Source organism: Amblyomma americanum, chromosome 9 (genome assembly GCF_052857255.1).
Source record: "Amblyomma americanum isolate KBUSLIRL-KWMA chromosome 9, ASM5285725v1, whole genome shotgun sequence".
Classification (NCBI taxonomy): domain Eukaryota; kingdom Metazoa; phylum Arthropoda; class Arachnida; order Ixodida; family Ixodidae; genus Amblyomma; species Amblyomma americanum.
This window is the reverse complement of record NC_135505.1, coordinates 128,226,044-128,253,068: the sequence shown is the minus strand read 5'-3', so window position 1 is coordinate 128,253,068 and position 27,025 is coordinate 128,226,044. Positions and strand designations below refer to the sequence as shown.

The following is a 27,025-nucleotide window of genomic DNA, read 5'->3' as shown; positions in this document are numbered from 1 at the left end:
CATTGCCACCTGCGCCACCCAACTAGCTTTTGTTGCATATCTCGCGATTCCAGCATTGTTCACAACTGTTCCTAATAATTGTTGTGTTCAATGGATCGCGGCAGTCTTGTCGGCCGCTCAACCGTGAGTTAAACGCGATGTCGCGTTTTCAGTAACCAGTGAAGGCTAGTTTCGACCCCGCTGTGTATTAGGCCTCGCGAAATCTACTTGCTCTATTCTGAATAGCGAAATGCACCGATGCGTAGTCCTTTAAGATTAGCGGATTGGCTTGAAAACACGCCACGTCCTGTTCGACCGTGTGTAATCTTAGTACTGAGGATGACCTGCTTGCTCGGTGCGTTTTTTTTGTGTGGTAAAAAAAAACAAGGAACCATTTATCCCTGGTGCCTTGCTTCTGTTGTCAAAAACCAGTGACATGCGCTAATGCGAGCACATTCTCTTGGTAAAATCTGTACTTCGTTGGGATCCCAATGGACACATTCAAAGCATCAAGCATGACGTTAATTTGTGGTGAAACTTTATAACGTTCGCGCTTTGATGAGCTTCGATTTTTTTAGCCCCGTGCAGGATCAGGCAGCACGAATTACAGACACGGCGTCAGTGCAGGCTTGTTATCAAACGTTAAGCGTGACTTATCTGCCAAAGGCGCCTTCTAGATTATTCCGGTGGACAAGGCATATCGTGTGCACACTGCTGTACTGGAAAAAAAACCATATGCTTTTAGTTCCGCGACGCCTGTCCGCACGACTGACATTGTTCTTGCTACCCTTGTATGCATCATTCAAGTTTATACCTGATAGCTTTCTAGGATAATTTATGCTGTGAGTGACTGCATTCTTGATTATAGATTCAGTGGCGTGTATGAATAAGCATGCCTTGTCATAACGGCACAAAATCCTAGGGCGCAGTTTTTTACCAAATGTCTAATCTTCAACTCTGTGTCATTCTTATTGGCCCCATTGAGTTGCGGTCCGTGTTGCTTGCCTAATCTGCTTCGAAGTTCGGTGCGTTTCGCTGGTGAAGAGCGATAACGGTTTTGTTAGCGATCAGTGAATTTAGCTCCCTGTCATCAAAACGTGCCCAGTGCATGGCGTTGCGGAACTCCGTGCCTATCGTACAATCAACTACAAGTGTTTGTTTAAATGTAGCCCCAAGCCTCGTAATTTTCACGAAATCTAGAGAAACAAAGACGTATAATATATTAGGTGTACAGTTGCCTCGTTTAGCACGCATATGCTGCTCAAGCTATCGATTTCTCGCCACAATTGAGCTTTGCAATTCGACAACGACGTACGCAATCTATGCGTGTAATGGCTTGTGGCCCGAAATGTCGATCTTATCATCGCAACTGGGCAGCGTCACCGCACTCTGCCGCTATATAGTGCAATTCATGGGGTGCGCTGTGCTTATGCGCATGACGTTCTCACGGGAGTACATGTCTTGATCAGGCGTCTTTGTGAACCCTAGTTAAAACGTGAGACCTTGAATTTTTTTGTGTTTTGCTTGTTGCCTACGAATCAGTAGTTCGTAAACATTCTGAAATACTCGCGAAGAAATTCAGCATTTTTATGGGGAACAAGAGATTGAAAGTTTAAAGAAAGAAAAACGCAAGTGACGGCTATAGGCAGCTGCTCTAACATAGCAAACCCATAGCAAGTCCTCGGCTTACACAGTAATGAATGACCCTTGTCGCTGACCCTGCTGCCTCACCAGTCTCATGGAGTGTTGACTGAGGTGTGCAAATGGACTACAAACAAGGAGATTTTGACAGGGGTGGGGGCCTCTTTTCATAGTAAAATTCGTCAGTATTTGTTTTATTACATTGTAAGGGAAAAATCCTTCCATTGCAAAAAGTATTGCTATCGAGAAAGGCGAGAAGCGTTACGTGGGTTTTGAGTGCAGACGGGGCAAGGAGGCTTTTGCGAATGAGCAAAGTGGTCTGCTGTAAGGATAAGGCTGTCACTCTTACGATATAGGATAGGGGTTCAGGTAGAGACATTCTTTTCCCGAGCCTCGGCCTCCATTCATTGTGTCATTCACCTAATCATAACACTGGATAAATCTGTCCTCTACAGGGTTTTTAAAGGAGGTGAAATGGACATCACGCAGGAAAATGTTTGTTGATCCTTTTCGCACAAAACTACAGGTGTAGTCATTAAAACGTCATAAGTTGTGCACCTGCTGCAAGACTAATGTTTCGGCCCACTCCCTCTTGGAAATACTTGCAGAATTATGCCAACCAAGGTGCTGTTGCGTGGCTTCGACCCCGAAATCCCTGAAGGTCAGATTGTGACCTTCTGCGACGATTTACCGCCAAACGTCGTGTGCGCACAGTGCGACAACGTCTCGGCCATTCTCCACAAAGATCCCGCGGGTCACGCATACTGCACTTCCTGCACGAATATGTGCAGCAACGGGGGTTGCTTTGAATGTCCTGAGTGCAACAGAAAGGTCCACTTCTCACAAGTGAGGAACAAGTTTGTCCCAGTCTTACCAGGATCTTTTTTCTTTCATTCAAATGATTGCGCAAACTGCAAACTTTCACATTCTTCTGTCTGTTACGCGACATTGTGCTCCCACATGACATTGGAGGACGACGAGTGCTTTCTATACATAAACGCACATGAAGATATGAATGTCCTACTGATATCCTAATAGGGTCCGAAAAATCTCAAACTGTGATCAGCCTGAGCAGCCCGGACTATTTTCCAGTAAACCCAGGCAGCCACATGTTGGTTGGTTGTATAGTTTAACATCCCAAAGCGTCTCAGTCAATGAGGGACGCCGCAGTGGATGGCTCCGTATAATTTAAACCACCTGGGATTCTTTAACGCGCACTGACATCGCACAGGACACGGGCCTCTAGAATTTCGCCTACATCCAAATGCGACCGCCACAGCCTGATCAAACCCGTGTCTTCCCGGTCAGCAGATAAGCACTATAACCACTGAGCCACCGCGGCGGATGAGGGCAGTCTCGTGTAGTTAGATGATGCAGCTAGTGCACTCCCAGCCCATTTAGAACCAGTCCCCGTCTTGTAATTCACTTGCGCTGTTGCTATGTTGGCGGCGCCTTATACCCCTGTCACACGGGCACTTTCGATCCTCATTGAGTCAATGCTCATCGAACTCAATGCAGATCGACGGTTGTCACACGGCCACTTCCAAGCGCAATCGAGCTCGATCCTGCTTGGCTCGATGCCGATTCCTCAACAGTGCTTGAGGTTCCAAGCACAATCGAGAACACTCTCGTTCTCAAGAACCTATAAAAATAAACACTAGTTAACACAACCAAACCACAATTGTTGTTGTTGTAATTGATTAAAATGTAATACAGAACATTTTTCAGGTACTGTGCCTGCTTATATGCAAACATTTGAAAATAATCTCTACACCACGCTCCAAGCTTCGCCGTCAGTGTAAACAAAGATGGCATCCTCCTGCTCGTCGGCGCGGAAATTGTGGAGCGAGCGCGAGACAGCCGCTCTCATCGACTGCTGGCAGGACCGCCTAAATAATTTGCGGCGCCAGAAGAGAAACGCCGCAGTCTATGCAGAAATCGCGGAGGCGTAGCAGGCCCTGGGGTTGCATCGCACAGCAGCAGAGGTGCGCCACAAAAACCTGGCGCAGATACGCAGATGTACCGATTTGGCTACGGATTTAACTGCCGCTGCCCCCGACTGCACAGTGTTGCCGGACATCGCCATGTTATGACCGTCGGCGGAACATATGGCGCCACCTAACACACATGAGGGAAACTTCTCAATTGAGCATTGAAAATGCCCGTGTAGCACCGGATGTTTCGAGCGTGCTCGAAAATCTTGATACAGATCGAGCTCAATGAGGATCGAAAGTGCCCGTGTGACAGGGGTATTAGTAAAGAAAAATAAGATGCTAGCCCGCACACGTGAAAAACAAACGGCAACTGTTTCCGCTTAATGCTTCAAAACGTTGCAGCGTCTGAAAAAGTTAATTGTTTCATAATAATATGCACTTTTCATACTTCACCATCTGCACGTTAAAAAAAAAATGTAGCTCGATAATTGCAGAAAAGCCACCCTGAACCATTAATGGACCATCCTCGGTCAGTGGCGAGAATTTTTTTTTTACCATAAAAAAAAATTACCACTACATTTACTGATACTGATCCGGAGTTCCCGGGTTCGAACCCGACCGCGGCGGCTGCGTTTTTATGGAGGAAAAACGCTAAGGCGCCCGTGTGCTGTGCGACGTCAGTGCACGTTAAAGATCCCCAGGTGGTCGAAATTATTCCGGAGCCCTCCACTACGGCACCACTCTCTTCCTTTCTTCTTTCACTCCCTCCTTTACCCTTCCCTTACGGCGCGGTTCAGGTGTCCAACGATATATGAGACAGATACTGCGCCATTTCCTTTCCCTCCAACACCAATTATTATTATTATTATTATTATTATTATTATTATTATTATTATTATTATTATTATTATTATTATTATTATTATTATTATTATTATTACTGATATTTACTTTAGAATCCTCAAGTAATATAGAAGTTTCTAATTTCTGCTCACTTTTCTTATATTCCAGCTCATTGTAGATCGATCAACCCGGGACAGAATCAGAACAATGAAAGTTATCTGCCCTAACGCCGTTCCGGGAAATCCAGTACAAATAACTTTCAATGCCATCAAGGTACGTAAGGTCACCCTGCACTGATTTTTCGGTGCATCGACAATGCTTTGCAGTATAAATTGCTAAAACACTGGGATGTTTGCTCGGAACTGGCACAGACAAACTCTCTGCAAGCACCTCAGATGCGAACAGTTCCTATACGAGTTTTCCGGCACCTGTTTTCTAAATTCAAACTGGCCTTTTATAAGAAGTGTCTTCTGGCGCGTTGCTTGGTGGACTTCGTTCATTTCCAAATTCCGCAAAACAACGGGCTCTCTCAGAGGAAGGCGGGCACACTGCCCTCTGTGTATGTATGTGGCCTCCACCCTCTGTGCCTGTTTCGCACAATTTGACAGTGACGTTTCATACTTAAAGGGACACTGAGGAGAACTCTGTCATTTTTTTTGTTAGCAAAATCTGATAGTTCGGCATTTCATGGCTTTGTTGCCGCTTGTCCGGACGCGAAAGATGCATTTATTTCAAAGAAATTCGGAATCGAAGATGAAAACGTTTTTCCCGCCGCTCTGATTCAAACTCAGGGAACTCTTATGACGCCACGGCAACTCTTATGACGTCTCAGAATGGAGCGACGTGATACGTGACGTAAACGCAGACTCCGTGATTTCTGACGGCTAGCGGTGCGGCGCGCAACCTTCCTTTGCGAGCCTCAGAGATTCGTGGCTTCCATGAAGTAAGGAAAATTCCTCCAAGGTGGCGCCTCTGGTCCTAGGAAGTTATCACGCTTGTACTTGCGAGATTGGCCTGTGGCGGCGACACCTGTATTTTGGTTCTTGCTATTTTCTACATTACAAGAGCTTTGTTTTCAGTAAGAGTGGCGTTTTTGTGATCAAGAGCTGCTATTCTATCGAAACAAGCCAACTTCAATTTCTCCTCAGTGTCCCTTTAACTTCAGTGAGATTTTCTCTCATAAATAATAGGGTTATTAATACGGTGTTTTCACTTTTGTCTCGTAATCACTTTGTTGTAATTTTTTCACACACCCCTGAAGTACCATTCTCGTAGTGCCAAAAACAATTCTTCTTAATTTTTCTCTTAGGCCCACCTTACCCGATGCTCTTGCGGCCAGGTTGCTGACGCTCCGGCCGACAGTGAACAGCCAGCTTCACTTTCATCTCTATCGGTAACGGGTATCCGTATTTTTGTTCTGCTATTAACCTTTTGTTTAGCACTTACTTGTTGCATCGATACGACAACTAAAAGTATGCTGCTGCGGAAGAGTTTACAGTGGATAGCTGAGTGAGCTAAAAAATGCAGACGCAAGCATCTTATTGCAAGAACGCAGACCTTTCCCGGGGCACTCCCAGGACATTGGCGCAGAAGGCATTTTACGTCAAAATGCAGAGCTATGTTGTAAACTTGGAGGCGCAAAAAACCGGACGACGGACAGAGTAAGGGAACACAAAAAGTTTACAACATGCATCACCAACTAGCCCGGCAGCTTGCTCTCCTGAAATGCAGAGCTATGGGCCGCCCGGTTATCACCAGTGTGAATCTCAAAAACCCCTCTTCAATTTCTCTCGCTTTTGTTATCCTTATTACAAAATAGAAACTTGGCTTTGAGCCTCAGGCATAGGCACTTAAGTCGCTCTCATTTTCTGGTTGCAAGTAAGCGAAATATCTCTAGGTACTTTATATTTACGAACTTCTGCTGAGTACTTATTGAGCCCAGCACAGAGGTACTGGGCTGCGCATGCACTTCCATTATTCTCGACTGCTTCGTGCAGTTTAGCTCAGAAACTTAATGTGTTTAGACGCGTTGTCATGCCGCGTGACGCATGGATAACGTTCTTTTTTTGCTAAACATCGATATTCTGGCGAAAAGTTTAATCTATTCGCAATCATTGTGTACTTATCATTGTTCCATCCTTAACTGCACTCTGAATCGCTTTTAAGATTCAGGTTCTATACCTCTTGTACCTGAAGTATGTACGTCCCCATAATGCGCCACCCAGAAAGCTATTTTGTACGCAAGCTTTTTTTCGTATATATTTCCTATACGCCGCCTTTCCAGATGTCTTCAAAGACTTTATTTAAATGCCCCAAGTGCAAGGAAGGCTTCGGCAAGAAACTTGTCGGCATGCATGTGAGAACTTGCCAAGGTCCCCGAAAGCTCGAAAAAACCCAGCGACAAGAAGTCTCCAGCCACCAGGTCTCCGGCCCTGATGTAAGTGCATTTTTTAAGAGCGTTAGCTCTTACTCATCACGTTTCAAGATTTCGTGGGGTCTGCTACCGATGGATGGATGGGTGGATACGGCTGAACCCTTTAAATCGGGCGGTGGCTCAAGCCACCTAGCCATGAGTTATGAAATTTTACTCGTCTTATTTTAGCCACCAATCAGATAACCTTCGCTTGGTTATTTCTACCCGCTTAAAATCTACTTTCCCTTCACTGTCCTTAAACCCCAATGCCTTGGGTAAATCAGCCCCGCTGCTTTCCACTGTAGGGTGAGGCCCTTTACAGAAAAGTATCAAGTGTTCAGCCGTTTCCTCCTCCTCTCCGCACGCAACGCACAACGTGTCTATCTCGTGGTACCTGACTCTATATGTCTTAGTCCGCAAAACTCCCGTCCTGGCCTCAAACAACAAAGAGCTTCCCCTACAATTATAGATTTTTTCTTTGGCAATTTCCTGCTTAAAATCCTGATGTTCCCAGTGCTGATTTCATCAACATGCCTGTTTTCCACAGAGCTCTCTCTGTTTCTTTAACCGTTTTCTTAACTGATAATTGCTGATTTGCCTACCTACTGCTGTCCAGATATTTGCTTGTCAATTTTCAGTTCGCTGTCTTCATTTCGTGTCCACATTCCTTATATACAGGTATCTGAAAAGTTTCCTACCCCACTGCTTTTACCCATTTTTCTCAATCGCTCTTCCAATCCTATATTACTGCTAGCTTCTCTGCTCTCGAACGACGCCCATCCCATATCACTGTACCCCCTGATTTGGTGTATTGCCATGTGCTCCCAAAGCTAGCCTCCCTACGCCACGTTGTTTAATTTATAACCTTGCTTGAACATCTGGTCGCATGCAAGGGACCGCATTACCGAAAGTCAGGCTAGGAACCATCACCTCCTTTCCAGATCCCTCTTACCACTTCATACCTATTGTAATTCCACAGTGCCCTATTTTTCATGACAGCTGTATTCCTACTAGCTTTATTCATTACATATTTTTCATGCTCTGTCAGATACTCAGCACCGTTATTTATCCACACCCCAAGATACTTGCATATATCCACTACTTCTAGCGTGAACTCCTGTATTCTATGCTCGCCGACCTCATCTTTAAATATCATGACTGCAGATTTTTCCTTACTAAACTTGAAACCTAATCTATCTCCCTCTGTACCACATATGTCTATCAACTTCTGTAAATCTTCCTTGTTGTCAGCCATTAGCACTATATCATCGGCGTATATTAGTTTCTTGATTTATCTCTAATTCATATTTTTTCTACACCAGGAAAAAAGTAAAGGCGCCGGAGACAAGACTTTTGCTCAGGATAGCTACAGCTGCAAAGTGAGTGTCGATATTCCGTCGCACAGCCTTCCTTTGCTACATCAACGAGACCCCTCTTGCTTAGTTACTTTCATTTACCATCCAGAAGCCGACTCTCGAAGGCGAGGACAAACCACCAGCGAAGTTTGCGGATTCTTTCAGCGTAAGAGTATAAGTGCATATTCTGATGTGCATCGCTTCGCCCACCCTTTCTTCAACTTGCACAGACTTAGTGGGCTCTTTACTGTTTCTGTTTTATCCCTATTTATGCATATACCAGACGCATAAAAGATTATCAAGACGTTATGTACAGCTAGAAGCAATTGGAGAGGGAAGACGGGAGCGCGTGGCCTCGGCGCTTCGCAAAGCGCTGCCACCGACAGGCATTGAGAATGGGTGGCACGAGGGGCATTTTCGAAAAGAGCAGCCGGCCATGCTTACTGGGCATACGCTGGTTTATGGGTTAACACGTTTTGGTGGGCTAGTTGGTTAAGCATCTTGAATAAACAGCGCGAACAAAGACGAGCACTAAAGACAAGAAAGCGAACGACACGGCGCTGACTAACAACTGAGGGTTTATTGCTGATCACACAAGTATAAATACATTGATGTCGGCAATGAGGGAAAGGTTTACAAAGTGCAAAAAAACCAAAAACAAAACATAAATGTGACAACAGCAATATAAGCACGCTAGAAATCAGCAGAGATTATCAACCCCCAGGAGTGACAGCTCTTTTTGCAGAAGTGTTAGCGAAGGGGTACTTATACATGCATTTCCCGGCTTGAATATGTTGTATGCCTCGATAATTTCCCTCGCAGTTTTTTCCCGATTTTTGGCAATGACCTTGGTTTCATGATATAGCGGTACGCACTGTTTTTTCTCTTTCTTTGCCCATTCACAATCCCGGCAATGAATGCCGAGATGACCTGAAACTACTTTTGACACCTTATAGCTGTGTTCGCTCAGCCTTTTATTTATGCAACGTCCCGTCTGTCCAACGTACTGCCCTCCACAGGGCAGAGGGATGTTATAAACAACCCCCTTATCACAAGGGACGAAGTGTGACTGGTGCTTAGTTGTGCACTTCGCCACTTTTCCTTTGAACTCATTAACAGATCGGCACAAACCGGCTAGACGATCAGGCGCGGAAAACACAACATCGACACCTGCTTTTTTCCCCACTTTTTTCAGGGAGTGTGAAATTCCATGTAGATATGGAATCACAGCGACACGTTTGCGGTTGTTTTCCGATCCCTGGCCGTCTCGTGTAGCTGGTTCTGACTTGCTCTTCTTTAAGGCCGACTCAGCTACTGACGTGATAAGTTCTAGTGGGTACCCTGCCGAAAGCAATCTTTTTACCTGGTGTGAAACGCTGGAATGCATTCTGTGGTGACAGGATTTTGTTAATGAGCTGTTCAAACAGGATCCTATGATACCCCTCTTAATGAGCTTGGAATGGCAAGAACCATAGGGAAGAAGGGGCTTGTTACCTCATTAAGAGGGGTATCATAGGATCCTGTTTGAACAGCTCATTAACAAAATCCTGTCACCACAGAATGCATTCCAGCGTTTCACACCAGGTAAAAAGATTGCTTTCGGCAGGGTACCCACTAGAACTTATCACGTCAGTAGCTGAGTCGGCCCTAAAGAAGAGCAAGTCAGAACCAGCTACACGAGACGGCCAGGGATCGGACAACAACCGCAAACGTGTCGCTGTGATTCCATATCTACATGGAATTTCACACTCCCTGAAAAAAGTGGGGAAAAAAGCAGGTGTCGATGTTGTGTTTTCCGCGCCTGATCGTCTAGCCGGTTTGTGCCGATCTGTTAATTAGTTCAAAGGAAAAGTGGCGAAGTGCACAACTAAGCACCAGTCACACTTCGTCCCTTGTGATAAGGGGGTTGTTTATAACATCCCTCTGCCCTGTGGAGGGCAGTACGTTGGACAGACGGGACGTTGCATAAATAAAAGGCTGAGCGAACACAGCTATAAGGTGTCAAAAGTAGTTTCAGGTCATCTCGGCATTCATTGCCGGGATTGTGAATGGGCAAAGAAAGAGAAAAAACAGTGCGTACCGCTATATCATGAAACCAAGGTCATTGCCAAAAATCGGGAAAAAACTGCGAGGGAAATTATCGAGGCATACAGCATATTCAAGCAGGGAAATGCATGTATAAGTACCCCTTCGCTAACACTTCTGCAAAAAGAGCTGTCACTCCTGGGGGCTGATAATCTCTGCTGATTTCTAGCGTGCTTATATTGCTGTTGTCACATTTATGTTTTGTTTTTTGGTTTTTTTGCACTTTGTAAACCTTTCCCTCGTTGCCGACATCAATGTATTTATACTTGTGTGATCAGCAATAAACCCTCAGTTGTTAGTCAGCGCCGTGTCGTTCGCTTTCTTGTCTTTTGTGCTCGTCTTTGTTCGCGCTGTTTATTCAAGATGGTTTATGGGGGTTTAACGTCCCAAAGCGAATCAGGCTAAAGGGACGCCGTAGTGAAGGGCTCCAGGAATTTCGACCACCTGGGGTTATTTAACGTCCACTGACATCGCACAGTACACGGGCCTCTAGAACTTCGCCTCCAAGCAAATACGACCGCCGCGGCCGGGATCGAACCCCCGTTTTTCGGGTCAGCAGCCGAGCGCCATATCCACTGAGCCACCGCGGCTGCTGTGGCGTGTAATACGAAGGCAAGATAACTGTTGTTCGCTAAGGGTAACAAAATGTATCCCAAGAGAAGACAAGCGTAGTTGGAGTGGCAGGTAGTCAGATTAGGTGTCTGGTACGTGATTAGAAAGATTTGGGGGATATATTGACCGCACCTTACGCAGGAGGTTAGTCGCACGAGGAAATTGTATTCGAAGGGGCGTATATAAGCTGGTGATGCTAAAGTGATCATAAAGTCGTTAGATTTTTGTTCTGTGTGCCAATTTCTTAATGTGAAATTAGACTCGAACAGCAGATTTTTATTTATTTAATTGACTAAAAAACAAATTTTTATTTCTTACAAAATTGCATTAGACAGTAGAATGCATGGTTTACCACGTGGCAATTCCGTACGACAACTAGACAATTTGTAATTGAGTTTCAAGTTGATGCTGGTTAGGTTTTAATTTCATCAATCGAACGATGGTTGTGAAATGTAAGGAGTAGTTAGATCACCTGAGATGCGATAAAAGCTGCGATATAACCACTGATAGGTTGCTTGTTTTCATTCTAGGACTTGAACCACGCTGGTTCTAGCGTTGTAGTGAACTAAGGCTGCGTACCAGCGATAATACTGCAATTAATTTTTCTCCGTGACTTCACCTTTAATTAAAGTGAGGTACAAATACTACTTACTCGTCACATTCATCGTTCTTTTGATGAAACTGAAACTAAACAATCTTCGAGAAGAAATTCAGATATAAAATATTTAGCAATCGTAGACAAATACGAATTGGTGAACCATGTAGTTTAATGTTAACAAGGCAAGAGCGGGGAACATGCACAGAACGGGGTTCTTTTACCCGTTCCGTGTTTTCTGTATCAGTCAAGTACGAAATATCCACTGTTTTATTGTATAACGCATCATTTTAAAGTAGTGTAAGAAAGTAATCATTTCCCCATTGATCAGTACCACAAATTTAAAAAAAAAATCATTACCCTATCATTTTCGTGGTTCCGGTGTCTACTGGACAACATGACACTCATGTCAAAACCAGCCCCTCATTTCCCTGCCCTTGTCATCTGTTCCGGCAGTACTGATGCCACAGGTAGCGTAACAGGCTCCCCCACAGCTTCCGCCCTCACCGTTGGGTGACGTTCCACGTCACACTCTCGCGGTAATACAGCACTCTTTATGTCCCCCGTTTTGGACGAGGGTGGCTCTGGTGAGCACTGTCAAGGGTACGTTACACACAAGTACTCATGAATGTGGAGTCGAACAGCCGCCGCCACAGCTCAGTTGGTAGGGTGTGGTTCACGACATAAGAGGTCGTGGGTACTCCCACTACTTCTAGTGCTTCTACTACTACACTGCTGTTTAATTCAGCACCTTAAGCCATGAAATGGTTGCATCTCAATTTTCCCATCAATATACGCCATAAATCTTTGAAGAAAAAAAAACATCCGTATGCTTTCCTCGGTTGCTGTGGCAAATGGTCTCTTTCATGAATACTGATTTCTGTGAACTATTATAATGTATTAGCTATTTTGCCAGTAAGAAGCAAAGTAAATGGGCCTCGGTGAGTGATGCGGGCAGTTGTTGAAAATTGTTGTGTCGGCTACATAATAAAACGAAAAAAGATTACCATAGAAGCCAGCCGTGTTCACGGTTAGGCTTGGCTCTCTCCCCTCTACCTACTCAAGCGGGACAGCTAGCTCCTAGTATTAGTATCAGTTCGCACTACTACAGCATTGGCACCACGGAAACGAGGATCACCTTATACAGCACCCGCCACGGTGGCTCAGTGGTTAGGGCGCTCGGCTACTGATCCGGAGTTCCCGGGTTCGAACCCGACCGCGGCGGCTGCGTTTTTATGGAGGCAAAACGCTAAGGTGCCCGTTTGCTGTGCGATGTCAGTGCGCGTTAAAGATCCCCAGGTGGTCGAAATTATTCCGGAGCCCTCCACTACGGCACCTCTCTTCATTTCTTCCTTTCACTCCCTCCTTTATCTCTTCCCTTACGGTGGGTTTCAGGTGTCCAACGATATATAAGACAGATACTGCTCCATTTCCCTTCGCCAAAAAAAAAACTATTATTATTATTACTTTATAACAGCGGTTGCTGACACTAGCCACATTCTTAGCCGCCACGGTGGCTGAGTGGTTACGCTGCTCGGCTGCTGGCCCGAAAGACGCGGGTTTTATCCCAGCCGCGGCGGTCGAATTTTGATGGAGGCGAAATTCTAGAGGCCCGTGTACAGTGCGATGTCAGTGCACGTTAAAGAAATCCATGTGGTCTAAATTTCCGGAGACCTTCACTACGGCGTCCCTCGTAGCCTGAGTCGCTTTGGGAAGTTAAACCCCCATAAACCAAACTAGCCACATTATTTAGCTTACTACTTCTTCAATGGCTTTAGTTACTGAGTCATAGCTGAATAGTTACTATTTATTGGCTCGTCAGTCACTAAACTGACCATGCGTCCTGTGTATCTGTGGGTAGACTTTTCTGATATTTTGCTGTTTCTACGACTTTTTCTAAAGGAGCATCCGCCCAGTGTTATTGACAGTCCTTTTGAACGGGCTACGGATCCCCGCCTCGTAAGTGTCCTTCATTTTTACTGTCTTACGCGAATGGAAACCTGGGCCCGTAACAGCTGCCATCCGCGGTGGTACAATGTGACTATGCCATTCGGCTACTGAACACAATGGGGGGAAACCAAAACCCCGCTGCAATAGGCCGCATTTCAACGGAGGCGATATGAAAAAGCACCCATCTCCTATGTGTTCTCAGAGCCTGCCGAAAAACCAGAAGAGGCCAAATTTTTTTGACGTCAAATTTTGTTTACAATTTTCCGCATGCCATTTCGTACATGCCTAATAAGGAAGGCCGTCTACCTTACGTGCATACTACTGGGTGGCGTTCAAAAGCGCTCAATTGCCCTTGAAATCGTCCGTGATGTTTAAACGTAACGGAGCACTGTCGTCTGGTGTGCCAGACAAAACGCTGCATCTGGCTAAGATGTGTAGTTTCTTTTGTCTGTGCAGAAATGGGTTCTGAACTCCTAAAGGTTTGTCTGAAAGGCGGTCATTTCTTTCGTGCATTGGTAGCTTTTGGTACAACTTTCTGTATTTCGCTCGAAAGCTTGTCCGCAATGTGAAGCTTCACGGAGCAGCCGCTACGCGTACCCTGCGTTCGCCAGGTGTATCCACCACCGGGCTGCGGTCAGCGCCACCACGCGAGAAGTTTTGCGTCTTCGTGAAGAATGGTCTCCCGTGCCATAGCGTAAAGCGCAAAGCAAAGGCGTCGGTCAGCAGCGCTTAACTACTCTCTTCTTGGAAACAGAATTCAGCGCTACCTAGCATTTTAAGATGAGGACACAGAGAGACAATGATTACTTTGTCAAGAAAGCAATGCATCACTAACTGCCTCCGCAGTGCGTTTTGTTAAGCAAGCTTTCTACTGCTCAAAACTGCGCGATATAAACCTATAAGTGTTGTCGGAGATTTCTTTCAAGGAGAAAACATTGGGAGGGCACGAAACTTTTCGAGATGTTTGAAACGAACAGAACACATTTCTCGAAAGCGCCCGAGAGGTCCTGCCATCATTCAATGAAGGAAGTTTTCATTTGCAGCTGTCGTGGTTAGGAAGAGCAGGCTTCCCAAAACAGGTTGTTGTAACTATAACAATCACGAAAAGCATGTACCTAAAAAGAAAAATGAAGACAAAGATGATGAACAAGAAGCAGAAGTAGCAAGAAAAGCCGGAGCCGGAATAAAATCAAACTGTATGGCATACCATGCATTCACAAAGTGTCCCGTCACCTCAAGAATGTACGATCTCGCTTCAATGTTACTCATTATCTCGGCTCACACAAAACCGGTTAGACTGTGCAGAAAGATGCTTTCCAGAAAAAAAAACATAGGACTGCAAGATGCATGATATAACATCAAAAGAAGTTTGTGCACTGCAAAAAGGCATAGTGCATCAGGTTCTATTGTCATGCAGAATGTGCTATATTAGCCAAACTGGCTAATGCCTAAATGAGAGCCTGGATGGAAGTTTTCGCTAGGTAGGGCTAGCCAGTTAGGGACACATGGCGTGGCACTGTAGTTCTCGCGAGGAGTGTAGCCCTATCTTTAGCCTTTGCCGATTATGTACTCGCACAGGAATCAGCCGTCCCGGCCGGTTGTTGAGGCCAAGTAAATTCTTCCATATGGCCGTGTTTGTTTCAGTGCTTCTTCAGTAGCCTTACCACATAATGAATGTAAGTTATTTATGGGGAACTGATATGACACGGTCGCGTTTCGATTTTGGCACCTGTGGCATTGAAGTTGTATTTGTCATGTCTGAATTATCATCCTGATTGTGAAAGCATAATACTTTTTTTTCAACCACAATAAAATTCAGTTGAAGTTCGCGTCTGTCTGTTCCCCTTTCATTTTCTATCTTGTGTGTGCGCAATTATTTCCAGAAGTCTGTCTTTATGCCTCTCACTACTCTTCATTCGAAAAATGCGGGAATGAGTTGTAAAATGTGTTTCTGCGTGTATTATGCTTGAAAAAGGTCACATATGTTTACGTGGTGTCTTCATTTATAGTTGCAGCTCACTCAGCAGCTCGAAGAGGCACAGAAAGAAATAAGCTACCTGAAAGACGAAAACGGGAAGGTGAGCACAATGAAGTTGCACACACATTTATTCAAATACTGAGATTAAAGGTGTAAAAGCTAATGGAATTGCCCAGCACACTCGTCAGTATGATAGTTTGCGCCTCTTTGACGTTGCGGTTTTATTTTTACGCCATTCAACAGCCCGGAGTCTTGAAGGTGACCTTAGTAGTGTAGCTAATTGTATGTTCTGGCACCATGATGCAGGAGGCTTTGAAATATCGGATTCATTGCGCTGCGAAACACTAATCAAAGTTGCCGAAAATTATCCCGACACTGTCATGATGATGATGGTTGGGATTGCATCAAGAAATGAAAATTCTAGAGCATCTAAGTGGTCACATACGGAATTATTTACCTGTTAAAGGGACACTGAGGAGAACTCTATCAATTTTTTTTGTTAGCAAAATCTGACAGTTCGCCATTTCATGGCTTTGTTGCCGCTTGTCCGGGCGCGAAAGATGCATTTATTTCAAAGAAATTTGGATTCGAAGTTGAAAAAGTTTTTCCCGCCCCTCTGATTCAAACTAAGGAAACTCTTATGACACCACGGTAACTCTTAAGACGTCACAAAACGGAGTGACGTGAATCGTGACGTAAACGCAGACTCCGTGGTTTCTGACGGCTAGCGGTGCTGTGCGCAACCTTCTTTTGCTAGCCTCAAAGATTCGTGACTTCCATGAAGTAAGGAAAATTCCTCCAAGGTGGAGCCTCTTGTCCAAGGAAGTCATCACGCTTGTACTTGCGAGATTGGCCTGTGGCGGCGATAGCTGTATTTTGGTTCTTGCTATTTTCTACATTACAAGGGCTTTGTTTTCAGGAAGAGTGGCGTTTTTGTGATCAGGAGCTGCTATTCTATGGATACAAGCCAACTTCAATTTCTCCTCAGTGTCCCTTTAAGATATCTGCGGTCGCCTAAATCTAATTAATTGTCCTTTTACTTCCAAGGGCACATTCTTGCTTTTTGTTTCTTCCCCCTACGTTCTTTTGGGTAGGTAGCCACCTGGGCTACCTACCAGGGCTACTTCGGTGAGAACGCGACATTCATGATTCGACGAATGTGTATTATAAGAGGTAAATTCACCGCCAGATTGCCAAAATGGCGCTTAAAGCGACCTCTTCTGTGCTAGGTTATTCTATGTCGTCTAAATGGCCAGCAATATACCTTCAACCTAAACAGCAGGCGAAAACAGGACAGAGGAAGAAATGCATGGACTCGGCGCTCTGCTTCTGCTGTTTTTCCACCGTCCCGTTTGTACACAACGTTTTCCTTTGGTAATGAACCAGTAACAACTCGCCCATCTAGTCATTCTTGCGTCACGGCAAACCTTTTTGGCTCTTTTTCACGAACACAGACAGTACTTTTTTCATAAATGTAGGTTATACGAGTGCAATAGTTTAGCCTAAAGCACAACGTTTGGTTACAAATGAATGGGAAGAATACTAGGGTAACGTGCAATAGTCCGGGATGAGAACAGGTGTTCGCGATATGCAGTCAAACATCGCAAGAGGTAAACAAATACATCTTCTTATGACAGGTAGTGAGCGCAGATCCGGACCACAAGAGTGGAGTAAACAGAACAAATAAGAATGAGATGGAGTGGAGTGCATTTTCACACGTACTCACAAATCATGAACGCCAGTTTAATATTTAAAAGAAAACATTCTAGAGAGGACTGTCTGGATGGGGAAAGGAATTTAAGTTCAAGGCGTGGTGTACAAGGTCCCCTGCTCGAAGTGTTCGACGTTGTGCAGGCGCGGACATTAGCAAACGGAGCATGTGGTTCCCTTCTGTCTAAGTATAATGATGTCTTCTCCATCGAAAATTAAGAAATATCGTTCGTCCATGAGAAAGTTCACTGGCGTCGCCCACAAGACTGCACCCACCATAGCTCGCAGTTTCAATTAAGCAAGGCGCAAAAACGTTAGAAGGCAATATTGTGCTCAGTTTACTTTTGTGTGCGCCTGTACATTGGCGGAACCAAGAACTTCGCCGGGAGAATGAAGCACCACAAACCGGAAGTCAGACAATTGAACAAAGATCGAAGCGCGGTACACGTGACCAGAAGAGTGACCTCGAGGGGACCGTGGCGCTGGACACCGAGCAGCGCCCGCGCAGAAGGCTCTTACTTGAGTTATGGTATACTCAGCAGACGCGGGGAAATGTTTTGAAGCGAAAAGCTTCACTACGCTAGTCAATACCGCGCTTCGCGCGAGCCGGCGTATGTCGGAGCAAGAGTGACGTCACGCACAGCGCAGGTGGCAGCCGCCGACTCCGTCGCCTGACCTTTCGCCGCCGCCGCGCGTGACGTCACGCGCGGCGCAGGTGGCCACTGCCGCGCGCTATGCGTCATCATTTGACGTTGGCCACAAGTGCGTGTTTATCGCGGAGGCCGACTATATAACCCCTTGCCAGAGAACAGGCGTGCGCATTCAACATGGAAGGAGAAGAGAGTGATACTACCCATACAGAAGTGCTACCACGGGAGTTGGCTGAAAAGGAGCGAAGAAATGAAAGGCTAAAAGCTCAACGAGCGTCCGAGACACGCGAACAACGAGAAGAGCGTCTCGCTAAACGACGCAGCAAATCCGAGTCTGAAACGCCAGAAGCACGACAGGCACGTCTCGCTAAACGGCGTGAAAAGAAAGCTGAACAGCGACGTTCAGTCATGTCAGCTGAGAATAGCCAAAATGGTGATAGTTTGGGAATTGCTGAGCAGTTACGAAGGAAGAATGAAAAGGCCGTAAGCATAACCATAGGCTAAACCGTAAAGCATAACCATAAGCTAAACTATAAGCGTCACCGAACCTTTTCGATTCGAGATATCTAGGCTTAACCTTCGCTAAGCTCCAACCAATTTTTTAACCGCTCTCTAGAAATTCTTCTCCCACTTACATCCACAGTCTTCGCTCAGTAAACCGACGGCCGACTAAACTAGGGCCTAAAGAAACCAAGCTGCAACTTGCCCGCAGTCACACCTGTTGAAGAAGCCGATTAGGTTCATAAGCGTCGTATGTTTTTTTCAGTTATCGGCTGGCGTTCTTTTCTAAATTCATTAAAGTTTACTAGTATGACTCAGAGGACAGTATATATTAGCTGCATTACTTTAGTACTCAACTATGGGGCGGACATGTGGAGGCCAACGTGTATGCTTGAATCTGAAGTCAGGTCAGCGCAGCTGCCTATGCCAAAGAAAATTATAGTGGTTATTTAAAAGTTCTAACAGACAAGATTGGGTCAAGTAAAAAACCTGAACTAATGATATCCTCGGTGAAATCAACAAGACAAAATGGGAATTGGTAGGGCAGGCATGTAATGAGAAGTAATGATAACTGATAACACCTAAGGGTAGTGTCCTTAAAGGTAACGGATTGGACTCCAAGAGAGGTCAAGCGTACCAGGATGCGGCAGACTAGGAGGGTGGATGAGATTAAGAATTTTGCGGGGACTGGGTGGCCGCAGGTGATACAGGACAGGATTAATGGAGAGATATGGGAAAGATCTTTGTCCTGAAGTGGGCGTAGTCAGTATGATGATGATGTGTGATTTGGTTGATTTCAAGGAAAGGCAAACAGCAGGGGTTGACAGAGTCTGGTGGCCAAACGGGATTAGAAAATTTTCGGTGTTAAGATAACCGCAACTGGCGCAAAAGGATGTTAATTAGTGGCCAGTGGCAGAGGGTCATTCTCCTGGTGTAAGCGTAGTTAGGCTGACGGTAGTAATGGTAATAATAAAGAAAAATAGCGATTACTAGACTTAAACACAAAAGAAGGACCTGCGCCATCTGTTGTTCAGATTAACATCATCAGAAGCTTTACACGCTGCCTTCTTTTTTTCAAATTAATGGACCAGTACCAGCACGCCGGACTCGAGGTCCTTCTTTTTTCATTCAGTGTAAAGGCTGTAAAGAATTGGCTTTGTTTCTGTGTACTACTGTTTTTCTTTTTTTTTTAACTTTCACTCCCGGGGCAGGCATTTATTCCCGCTCTCATAGCTTCTGTAAAACAAAGATGAATAGATGTTCTTGCCGTTGCTGCAAAATTTGACTTAGTTTTGATTTCTGTAATTGGCTCATTTCGGCAAAAAAAACTTCTCATCTCCAGCTTTCTCTTAAGGTATTAACGTGAAACGCCCGTCAAGAATCCATGAGCTTTCGTCTGCGGCTCTTTAGTCTTGATAACTACGTTTCAGACGAAGTGAGTGTCATCTGTTCTAATTTCCTTTCTATTTCTTTTCTTTTTCAGCTAAAAGAGGAGCTGTGTAAAAAAAACGTAAGTTCTTCTCGCTTTGCTCTAGCAGATGCGTCAGTTCCGTTCACTTTTAACAGCCATATTCCGTAACACGCACACACACTGATTTTCCGGCCCGCAATTGAGTTGCTGACCGCTACACTCCAGGAAATTCAAGACATAAGGGTATTGTGTTTTGCCTATTTGTTTCATTATTGTGCGAAAGGACAAAAATAGTGTTTTCATCGCTCTTACTGTCACCAGCATAATAACTCAAACAAACCTAACCCGATCTTGCACAGTAATAATTTTGCCTTGGAGTTAAAACATCTACAACAAAAAACCCGCATGGTACTTTGCAAAGCATGGATCTATCGTTACGTGAGCAGTGTTTCTCTTGATAGATCGACGTTCCATCTCGGTTTCTAACTCAATTGAAAACAGGAACCCAATTGCACCTGATACCGATCAGCCAACCTGAACCTTAGTAAGGTGTTCTTTTTAAGTGCAATTGTTTTATTACCACGAATTTACATTTTCACAATCCTCAACCGCTTATGCAATATTTGCTTGTTTCTGGCACTGGCAGCCAGCTGTACACATGTGTTTCCTAGCACATACTAATAAGACGAACTATAGCAGTTTGAAAAACGAGTGCGCGTACAACAGAAGAGTAGCTTGTGGAAAACAATGCTCTCACAAACAAAAAACGGCATCGGGCTCCCGTACATGTATATGAGTTCCAGTTTGATGCATTCTGACACTCATAAATGTAAGAAAAAATTTACATATCAAGCAAGTAGTAATACCCTCAAGTGGATCGTAAATAAAATTCCCAGTTATCACGAAATCCACCTTTCCGTGTTGTCTTCGGCTCATTTTTGTTGCCTACTCAAATCATAAATCCCCCTCGTTAAGTTTTTCTAATGAGAATTTTACAAAACTATCTGCGCCGGTTTTCATATTTGCTGTATTTTTCTGACTCGGTGTAAAACTCAATTTTTTGTCACCTAATTAATTTTTGTGTTCAATAGCTTTAAGAGCGTGGTTTAAATGACTTCTTGTAGATATCATGTAATCGCCGATCACCTCTAAGGGTACAACGTCTACAACCTTCTCTACCTTATTTTAATTCATGTAGCCCATGGTTGCACAATATGTAGTGTTTTTCTTGCATATGTAAACGATTAGTCTAATTCACTTGTTCAAATCGTGCGAACAGAATCCAAAAAAGGCAATTTCTTAACGCAATACATTTTCGTGAACTGTCTTAAGCAGTATTTTCCTTAACTGAAGGGTTATGCAGCTTTTATGTGGCACAGCTGTGCTGAGAAGGTCCTATGTTTTTCACATCTCACCTTCACCAGAAAGAAGCCTCTCTCCTTTTCATATCCTTGCAGGTTATGCTGGCCATTTTTTCGGGTTTGCTTTTACAGCTTAAGCTACGAAAAATAATCAAGGCTACCCGACTTCTGACTTCCACTAGGCAGCGGCTGAAAGAGAGGGAGGAGGGGGAGACTTCTTTCAAAAGATGGTGATATGTCTACTTCTTTCCAAAACTAAGATATTACGTTTTTTTTTTCTCAGCCCTATTGTGTGATCATTGCTCTGTAAGCTGGAGGCGAAACGCAAAAGTCGCCCTTGTGCTGTGCGATGTCAGTGCACGTTAAACATCCCCAGGTGGTCGAAATTATTCCGGAGCCCTCCACTTCAGCACCCCTTTCTTCCTTTCTTTTCTCAGTCCCTCCTTTATCCCTTCCCTTACGGCGCGGTTCAGGTGTCCGCCGAGATGTGAGACAGATATGCTGCGCCATTTGCTTTCCCCAAAAACCAATTTTCCAATTTTCCTTTTTTCTGTAAGCTAGAAATTTGCATTTGCCTTATGGTGGCTGATATGATTCGGACACTCACTTTGTTTCGCTTGGCTGTAGCCTCGCTTGCTACTAAACGTGTTTTTCATTCCTTTTGTCCCTAGATTAAAACTGTCATATTAAAATATATTGAGTCGTTTATCTGCTGCCAGGTTCGCAAGCAGTCGGAATAGCCGCAGTTAGGATGCCATTCAAATGTTTTTTCAAGTTTAGGATTCTTTTGATCAGGGTTGAAAAGCTCTTTGTGAAAAGTGCGCGCGCAGGGTCTGATGGCGCTTGAAACGCGCAGTTCCTATGCAGGCAAATAGAAAACACCTGCGAAATGGCACCTTCAGGCAACCGTTGCTTTCCCAAGCACTTAGCTGATCTTCATTAAAGCTTCATTAAAGCTCTTCATTAAAAATACGGAACAAAAAGATTATATTGAACTAGGACTTCATTGTGCAAAAGCATCAGGCGCACCACATACAACTTTATGAGTTACACCTTCGTATCTTATTTCATGATGAGTGTTCGAGACGCCCTCAAAATTCCGCGCATTGAATCGTGTTTCGTGATTTCCTTTCTTCAAAAACAACTTATTAATTAAAACGCTATAAGGATATCAGTGCGCATTCAGCGGCCCCGCCAAATAATTTGCCAACATGTGGCTTCCAGGAACGGATTCAACCCGTTTAACAACGCAGTGAAAAGGTGGAAACAGTGAGCTCAAGAACCCAGCTTCCCACTATAGATTAGGAAGTTTGCGGGAATAAGGTGGCTGTAGTTGGGAAAGGATAGGGGATAAAGGAGAAGCGTTTTGGACTGCACTGAACGTAAATAGGTTAATGATGATTGCGCTCATTGCAGGCCTCTCTTCAGGAAGCTTTGTCTACGATCAAACAGGAGGAAGAAAGAAAGCACGAGGTAAGCACTCTCGAGACCAATCTTGGTGTTCCCAGTAGCTCGTGTATTAGAGCTTGTTGAACGGTGTCATTTCCATTTTATTCGGTATAAAGGGCACTCTGAGCTTCAATTCAATTCCACTTAATCAACATCTTGAGGATGTTCGGTGCGTCGACAAAAAGCCAGAGAGAAGGCTTGACAGGGGTCAGTGCACCCTACAATGACTTGACAGCAGCATCAGAATACATTAATAACAGGACCACTGCGTGAATATGTAAGTAAAATAAAACGGCAAGTAAGCACACAGGAAAGAAAATGCAAATAAGTACAAATCTCAGTTGCACGAAGTGCTGACGAGTGCCTAAGTGTACAACAATTTAGATGCCTTATTTAATGAGCACGGAAGAGTGTATGAAAGTATTTGGCGACCATAATTCGTTCGAATTTTTGACACGAACCATGTCAAACCTTCAGCTTGAAACCTCAAACACTTGCTCACGTTGGAAGGCAGTCACGAGCATTTAACGGTACACGCTGTAGAGTTAGTTCATTTACCGCGACTGTAATGAAGAGAAAGTCAATGTAATTTTCTTCTTCTTCTTCTTCTTCTTCTTCTTCTTCTTCTTCTTCTTCTTCTTCTTTTCTTCTTCTTTTCTTCTTCTTTTCTTCTTCTTTTCTTTTCTTCTTTTTCTTCTTTTTCTTCTTCTTCTTCTTCTTCTTCTTCTTCTTAGTAAGCATGGCGCCCCTTTCCCTATTTGTGTTTTTGTCTTCGTCGTTCTATAAATAGCGCTGAATTTTTTTCATCACAGTTTAGAAAAGTACACCTAAAAATGTCTTCATCCTTCATGCGCTGGTTATAAACAGGTGAAATGAAAGAAAATCTGGCGCCCGGTTTTATTGACATTGAGAGAAAAATGATGCCTCGTCGTTGATGTATTGGTGCAGGCTCAACAGGCGATTGGAGATCTAGGAAAGAGTGTTGCTTCTCTCTGCTCACTCCAGGTACGAAAATCTCGAAATATTACTCCCGTCGTCACGTTAGCAAAAGTTTTTCCTTGCTGCGGCTTTCCTTTCCTATGGATGTGTTATTTTCGGCCTGTAATTGCCACGATATTTATTCTCGCTAGGCTGATGGTCCTGGTTCGTTCTTGTTGTGATTTCATTAGTCTATTATGCTAAACACTGTATTCTTCATTGCAAAATTTGCAGAGAATGCAGAAAGTGCTTAAAGTGCGCAGTTTTCACCGGAACAGTCACAATGGACATCTCAGTTTCAGGATACTAAGAACCTTTAAAACACACAATTCCTATTTTTCACGTCTTCAGTGTGTCTTAACTCCAGGTATTTTGTGTACATAACGTAAGTTTAGAATGCAGTAGTACCCTTGTCCTCATCGCATAACGGTTCGTGCTATGTTGCTTTGCACAGTAACATAGCAAGAGATTGCTGCTCAGTTACTAAAACACTGCAGAAAAACAGACCTATTTCTCACTTGCGTCCAGCATTAACGACAACCCGTCATACAAAAGAAATAGCAGTTCGCAAAGCATCGAGCGAGGGTTACTTCTAGGAAAGTATCAAAACGACCTTTTCTCTAATTTTTCTCTTTCCTGATGCATGGCCTAGACTTACGCGGAAACTTTATTTCTTGCAGAAGGATTGTGACAGGCTCCGAGACTGTGTTGATCAATTGTCCTCCAACATAATGCAGGTATGGTAAAAAAAACGATTACCTTTCATGGCATTTCACTTACGCCTTGTCTCCGTAACTAATGGTTAATGATTACATTCATGATTACAAACGTGCTCATTATGCGATATTTGGCAGGGAGCGCCTATACCTTTCCTCAGCAGGTTTAAGAGCATTCGCATTTCATGCAATTGATGTGTCGATTACACAAAGGTTAGATTAACTTGCAACCTTCGGAGGGTTGTGTAGACATATATAAATAAAATGAGCCTCGAGAAGGAACAGCAGCGCACATTCCGGCAGTGTAATAAAAAGAATAAGCTAGTCCCGGCTTTAGTTATCAAATCATATAAGAAGCGACAGATACGCTTAGTAATTACATCAACTCTTAGGCGTATTAAGCCCATGTCTTTGAGCGTATGTGCTACATCTTATGCTTACACATTTTCCCTGAGGTGGGGCTCCAGCTTATTTTTTCTTATATGCGTTAGCATTGTAACGGTCTGTTCAAGCGAAAATGGCGGCTGCCACTTGTCAGTAGCTAGTGGCAAGTAGTACAAACGGCTTCGAGCGAAAATAGTACACAACCTATATATACTCAGTATGCTATCTCGGATATAGCGAACCTTAGTATGCCACCTAGGATACAATGAACTTTAGTGTGGTAACCTCGGGTATACCGAACCTAAGCATGCCATCTTGGATACTAGGAACCCTTTTGGGTGCCAGGACCTCGCCAGGCTAATTGGAATTTCGTCTCGGCTTTCGCTTTCTGTGGTTCAAGGAAAATAAACGTCAAACTTCGTATGTTAAGGGTAAAAAGTTTAGGGGAATCCCGCAAGGTGGAGTAGATTCGTAATAAGGGAGTAATTACTCATTGGCATCCATCCAAACGCAGCCATACGGCTGCAAAGGAAAACTATACAGCTTTCTCAGAAACATTGTAGTTGAAAAAGTCGTCCTGGTTCGGGGTTTGAACCTGGGACCACCGCTTCACCGGAGCAGTCGCTCTACGAACTGAGTTTACAGGACGGCTAGTTTATCGTAGGGTGCGAGCGAAGGGATCAATAACGCGAAGTGGGACGAGAGGTGGTCAGAAAGATCACCAGATGGAATCTTTAACAGCTTTTGGCTGGCTCTCATATTTTCGGACCACATGGAGGCCTCAATATACTGTAGCTGGTGTGTTAACCTCTGTTATTACGAACTTTCGTGTGTTAAGCTCGGATATTATGAACATTTGCTTGCCATCTCGGATATAACGAACTTTCATGTCTGTCCCACGCATGTAACCAATTGTGGTATGTTGACTTCGGATATAAGGAATCTCGCTATACCCCCTCGGATATAACGAACTGTCTAGGATTTAACGAACGTCTGGCTGCTGACGCATTCCAATCAACCACCGCGATGATTGCCTAATAGTTTTATTGTATCTGAACTTGCGCAACGAGGTCAGTCAGGTGGTGTGGCTTTAAAAATTTCCCCGCTACTCGATTCAAGCTTGTGACGTCATGATCGGGAAGGATTCCGTGATCTCCGTTTTGAAGTGAACTGTGGCGTACATAAGCCTCAGAGATCGGTGCTAAAAGAATGTCAAGAGGCGCTGCAGTTTGTTTGCAAGAATAATCAGTACTGCTGACGTGTATTTCTTTTCATATCTCGCCCAACTTTAAAAACTCCGTTTTTCAGCTAAATTGTCGTCTCTGTCATTACAAATTAAATCGCGGAAAGCTATCGAAGCACGGCACCTTTAGTTTATACTCGGAGTTAACTTCACGTAACAACATGAATCACGATAACTGCGCACTCTAGTCAAGATTAAAAAGGACAAATCCTTGAGTCGGGTTCTTACACAATGTTCGCATATAATTTCAGAGTGACAGTATTTCTGGCTGTCATCAAGAAGTGTTCATAGCGCCTCCAAAACTTCAGTCACGCCATGACTGGGCATGACATATAGTAAGATGAAGCTGAAGGAGTATCCGTGTCTCCGCACCACTCATGTGGCAGTAAAAATTCTTATTCCGGCATTAAGCAGTAAATCTAGCGCAAGTGTTGATTTTGCGGAATTTATATGAAATCTTGGCGCGTATCCCTGTGTATTAATCTTTAGTTGCATGGTATGAAATAAGAAATGGGAGACAACAAGACATTTGGTCATACTCCACAAGTTTCACTTGTTTGCAAGACAGATGCATAGCATGCTGCAAATTGTGCTCATACCATCGGTTGCTGTGTTCAACCGATTTTAAGCCCAGTCAAAAGGTTTTTGATAGTTTTTTTACCTTAATTGTTTAGGCAACGCTACCTTCAAAATACACATTTCGTTTGTTTTAGTTTTATTGTGATGAGTACATTTTTTATCTTTATTTCATGCATCGGAAACTGTCCCTAATAGTTTAGGCAACGGTACCTGCAATATGCACATTTGGTTTATTTAAATTTCCTTACAATGATTACATGTTTCGTGCACCTGAAAACGGGCTTGACAATTTTCATCTTTTTTTTTTTCAGGTCACTCAACATTTTCAACAAGGGTTACAAAAGATTGCCCATATGTTCCCGCCTGCCCGAGGACAATGTAGACCCAACCTCGAAGAGCCATGATGACAGGAAGCCTCCCAGGAGCCCTGCATTGACGCGATAGTTCTTTAGAACTCCGATGAAGCACCTGGAAGTACTTGCATGTCACAATATTAGGGCCTTTAAATTAGATATGTTCGTATCTTATAATCTCATTTTATCCTAACGGTGCTCTGGAATCGATGCGACATTGCGTAGCTTTTTGTGCCTTCATTTTTGTTTTTTTTTGACACAGCACTCCTCGCTGTTATAACTAATAAAATGTTTGCAAGTGTTAA

At 44.1% G+C, this 27,025-nt stretch overlaps 1 protein-coding gene across 1 annotated transcript; it reads left to right on the top strand.

The window, feature by feature from the left end:
• LOC144104300 (uncharacterized) lies at window positions 1-27,025 on the top strand. Its single transcript, XM_077637211.1, has 14 exons — window positions 1-123; window positions 2,229-2,466; window positions 4,566-4,670; window positions 5,707-5,790; window positions 6,682-6,834; window positions 8,133-8,189; window positions 8,275-8,331; window positions 13,360-13,416; window positions 15,417-15,485; window positions 19,730-19,756; window positions 22,435-22,491; window positions 23,416-23,472; window positions 24,126-24,182; window positions 26,679-27,025. Exons 2-14 carry the CDS (start codon window positions 2,233-2,235, stop codon window positions 26,769-26,771), a joined length of 1,107 nt encoding a protein of 368 aa, XP_077493337.1. The 5' UTR covers window positions 1-123; window positions 2,229-2,232; the 3' UTR covers window positions 26,772-27,025.

Coding starts and splice junctions, on each gene's coding strand:
- LOC144104300 (XM_077637211.1), top strand. CDS start 2,233: ATGCCAACCAAGGTGCTGTTGCGTGGCTTCGACCCCGAAATCCCTGAA. Junction 8,190..8,274: donor AGGATAGCTACAGCTGCAAA/GTGAGTGTCGAT, acceptor TTTACCATCCAG/AAGCCGACTCTCGAAGGCGA. Junction 13,417..15,416: donor GGGCTACGGATCCCCGCCTC/GTAAGTGTCCTT, acceptor CTTCATTTATAG/TTGCAGCTCACTCAGCAGCT.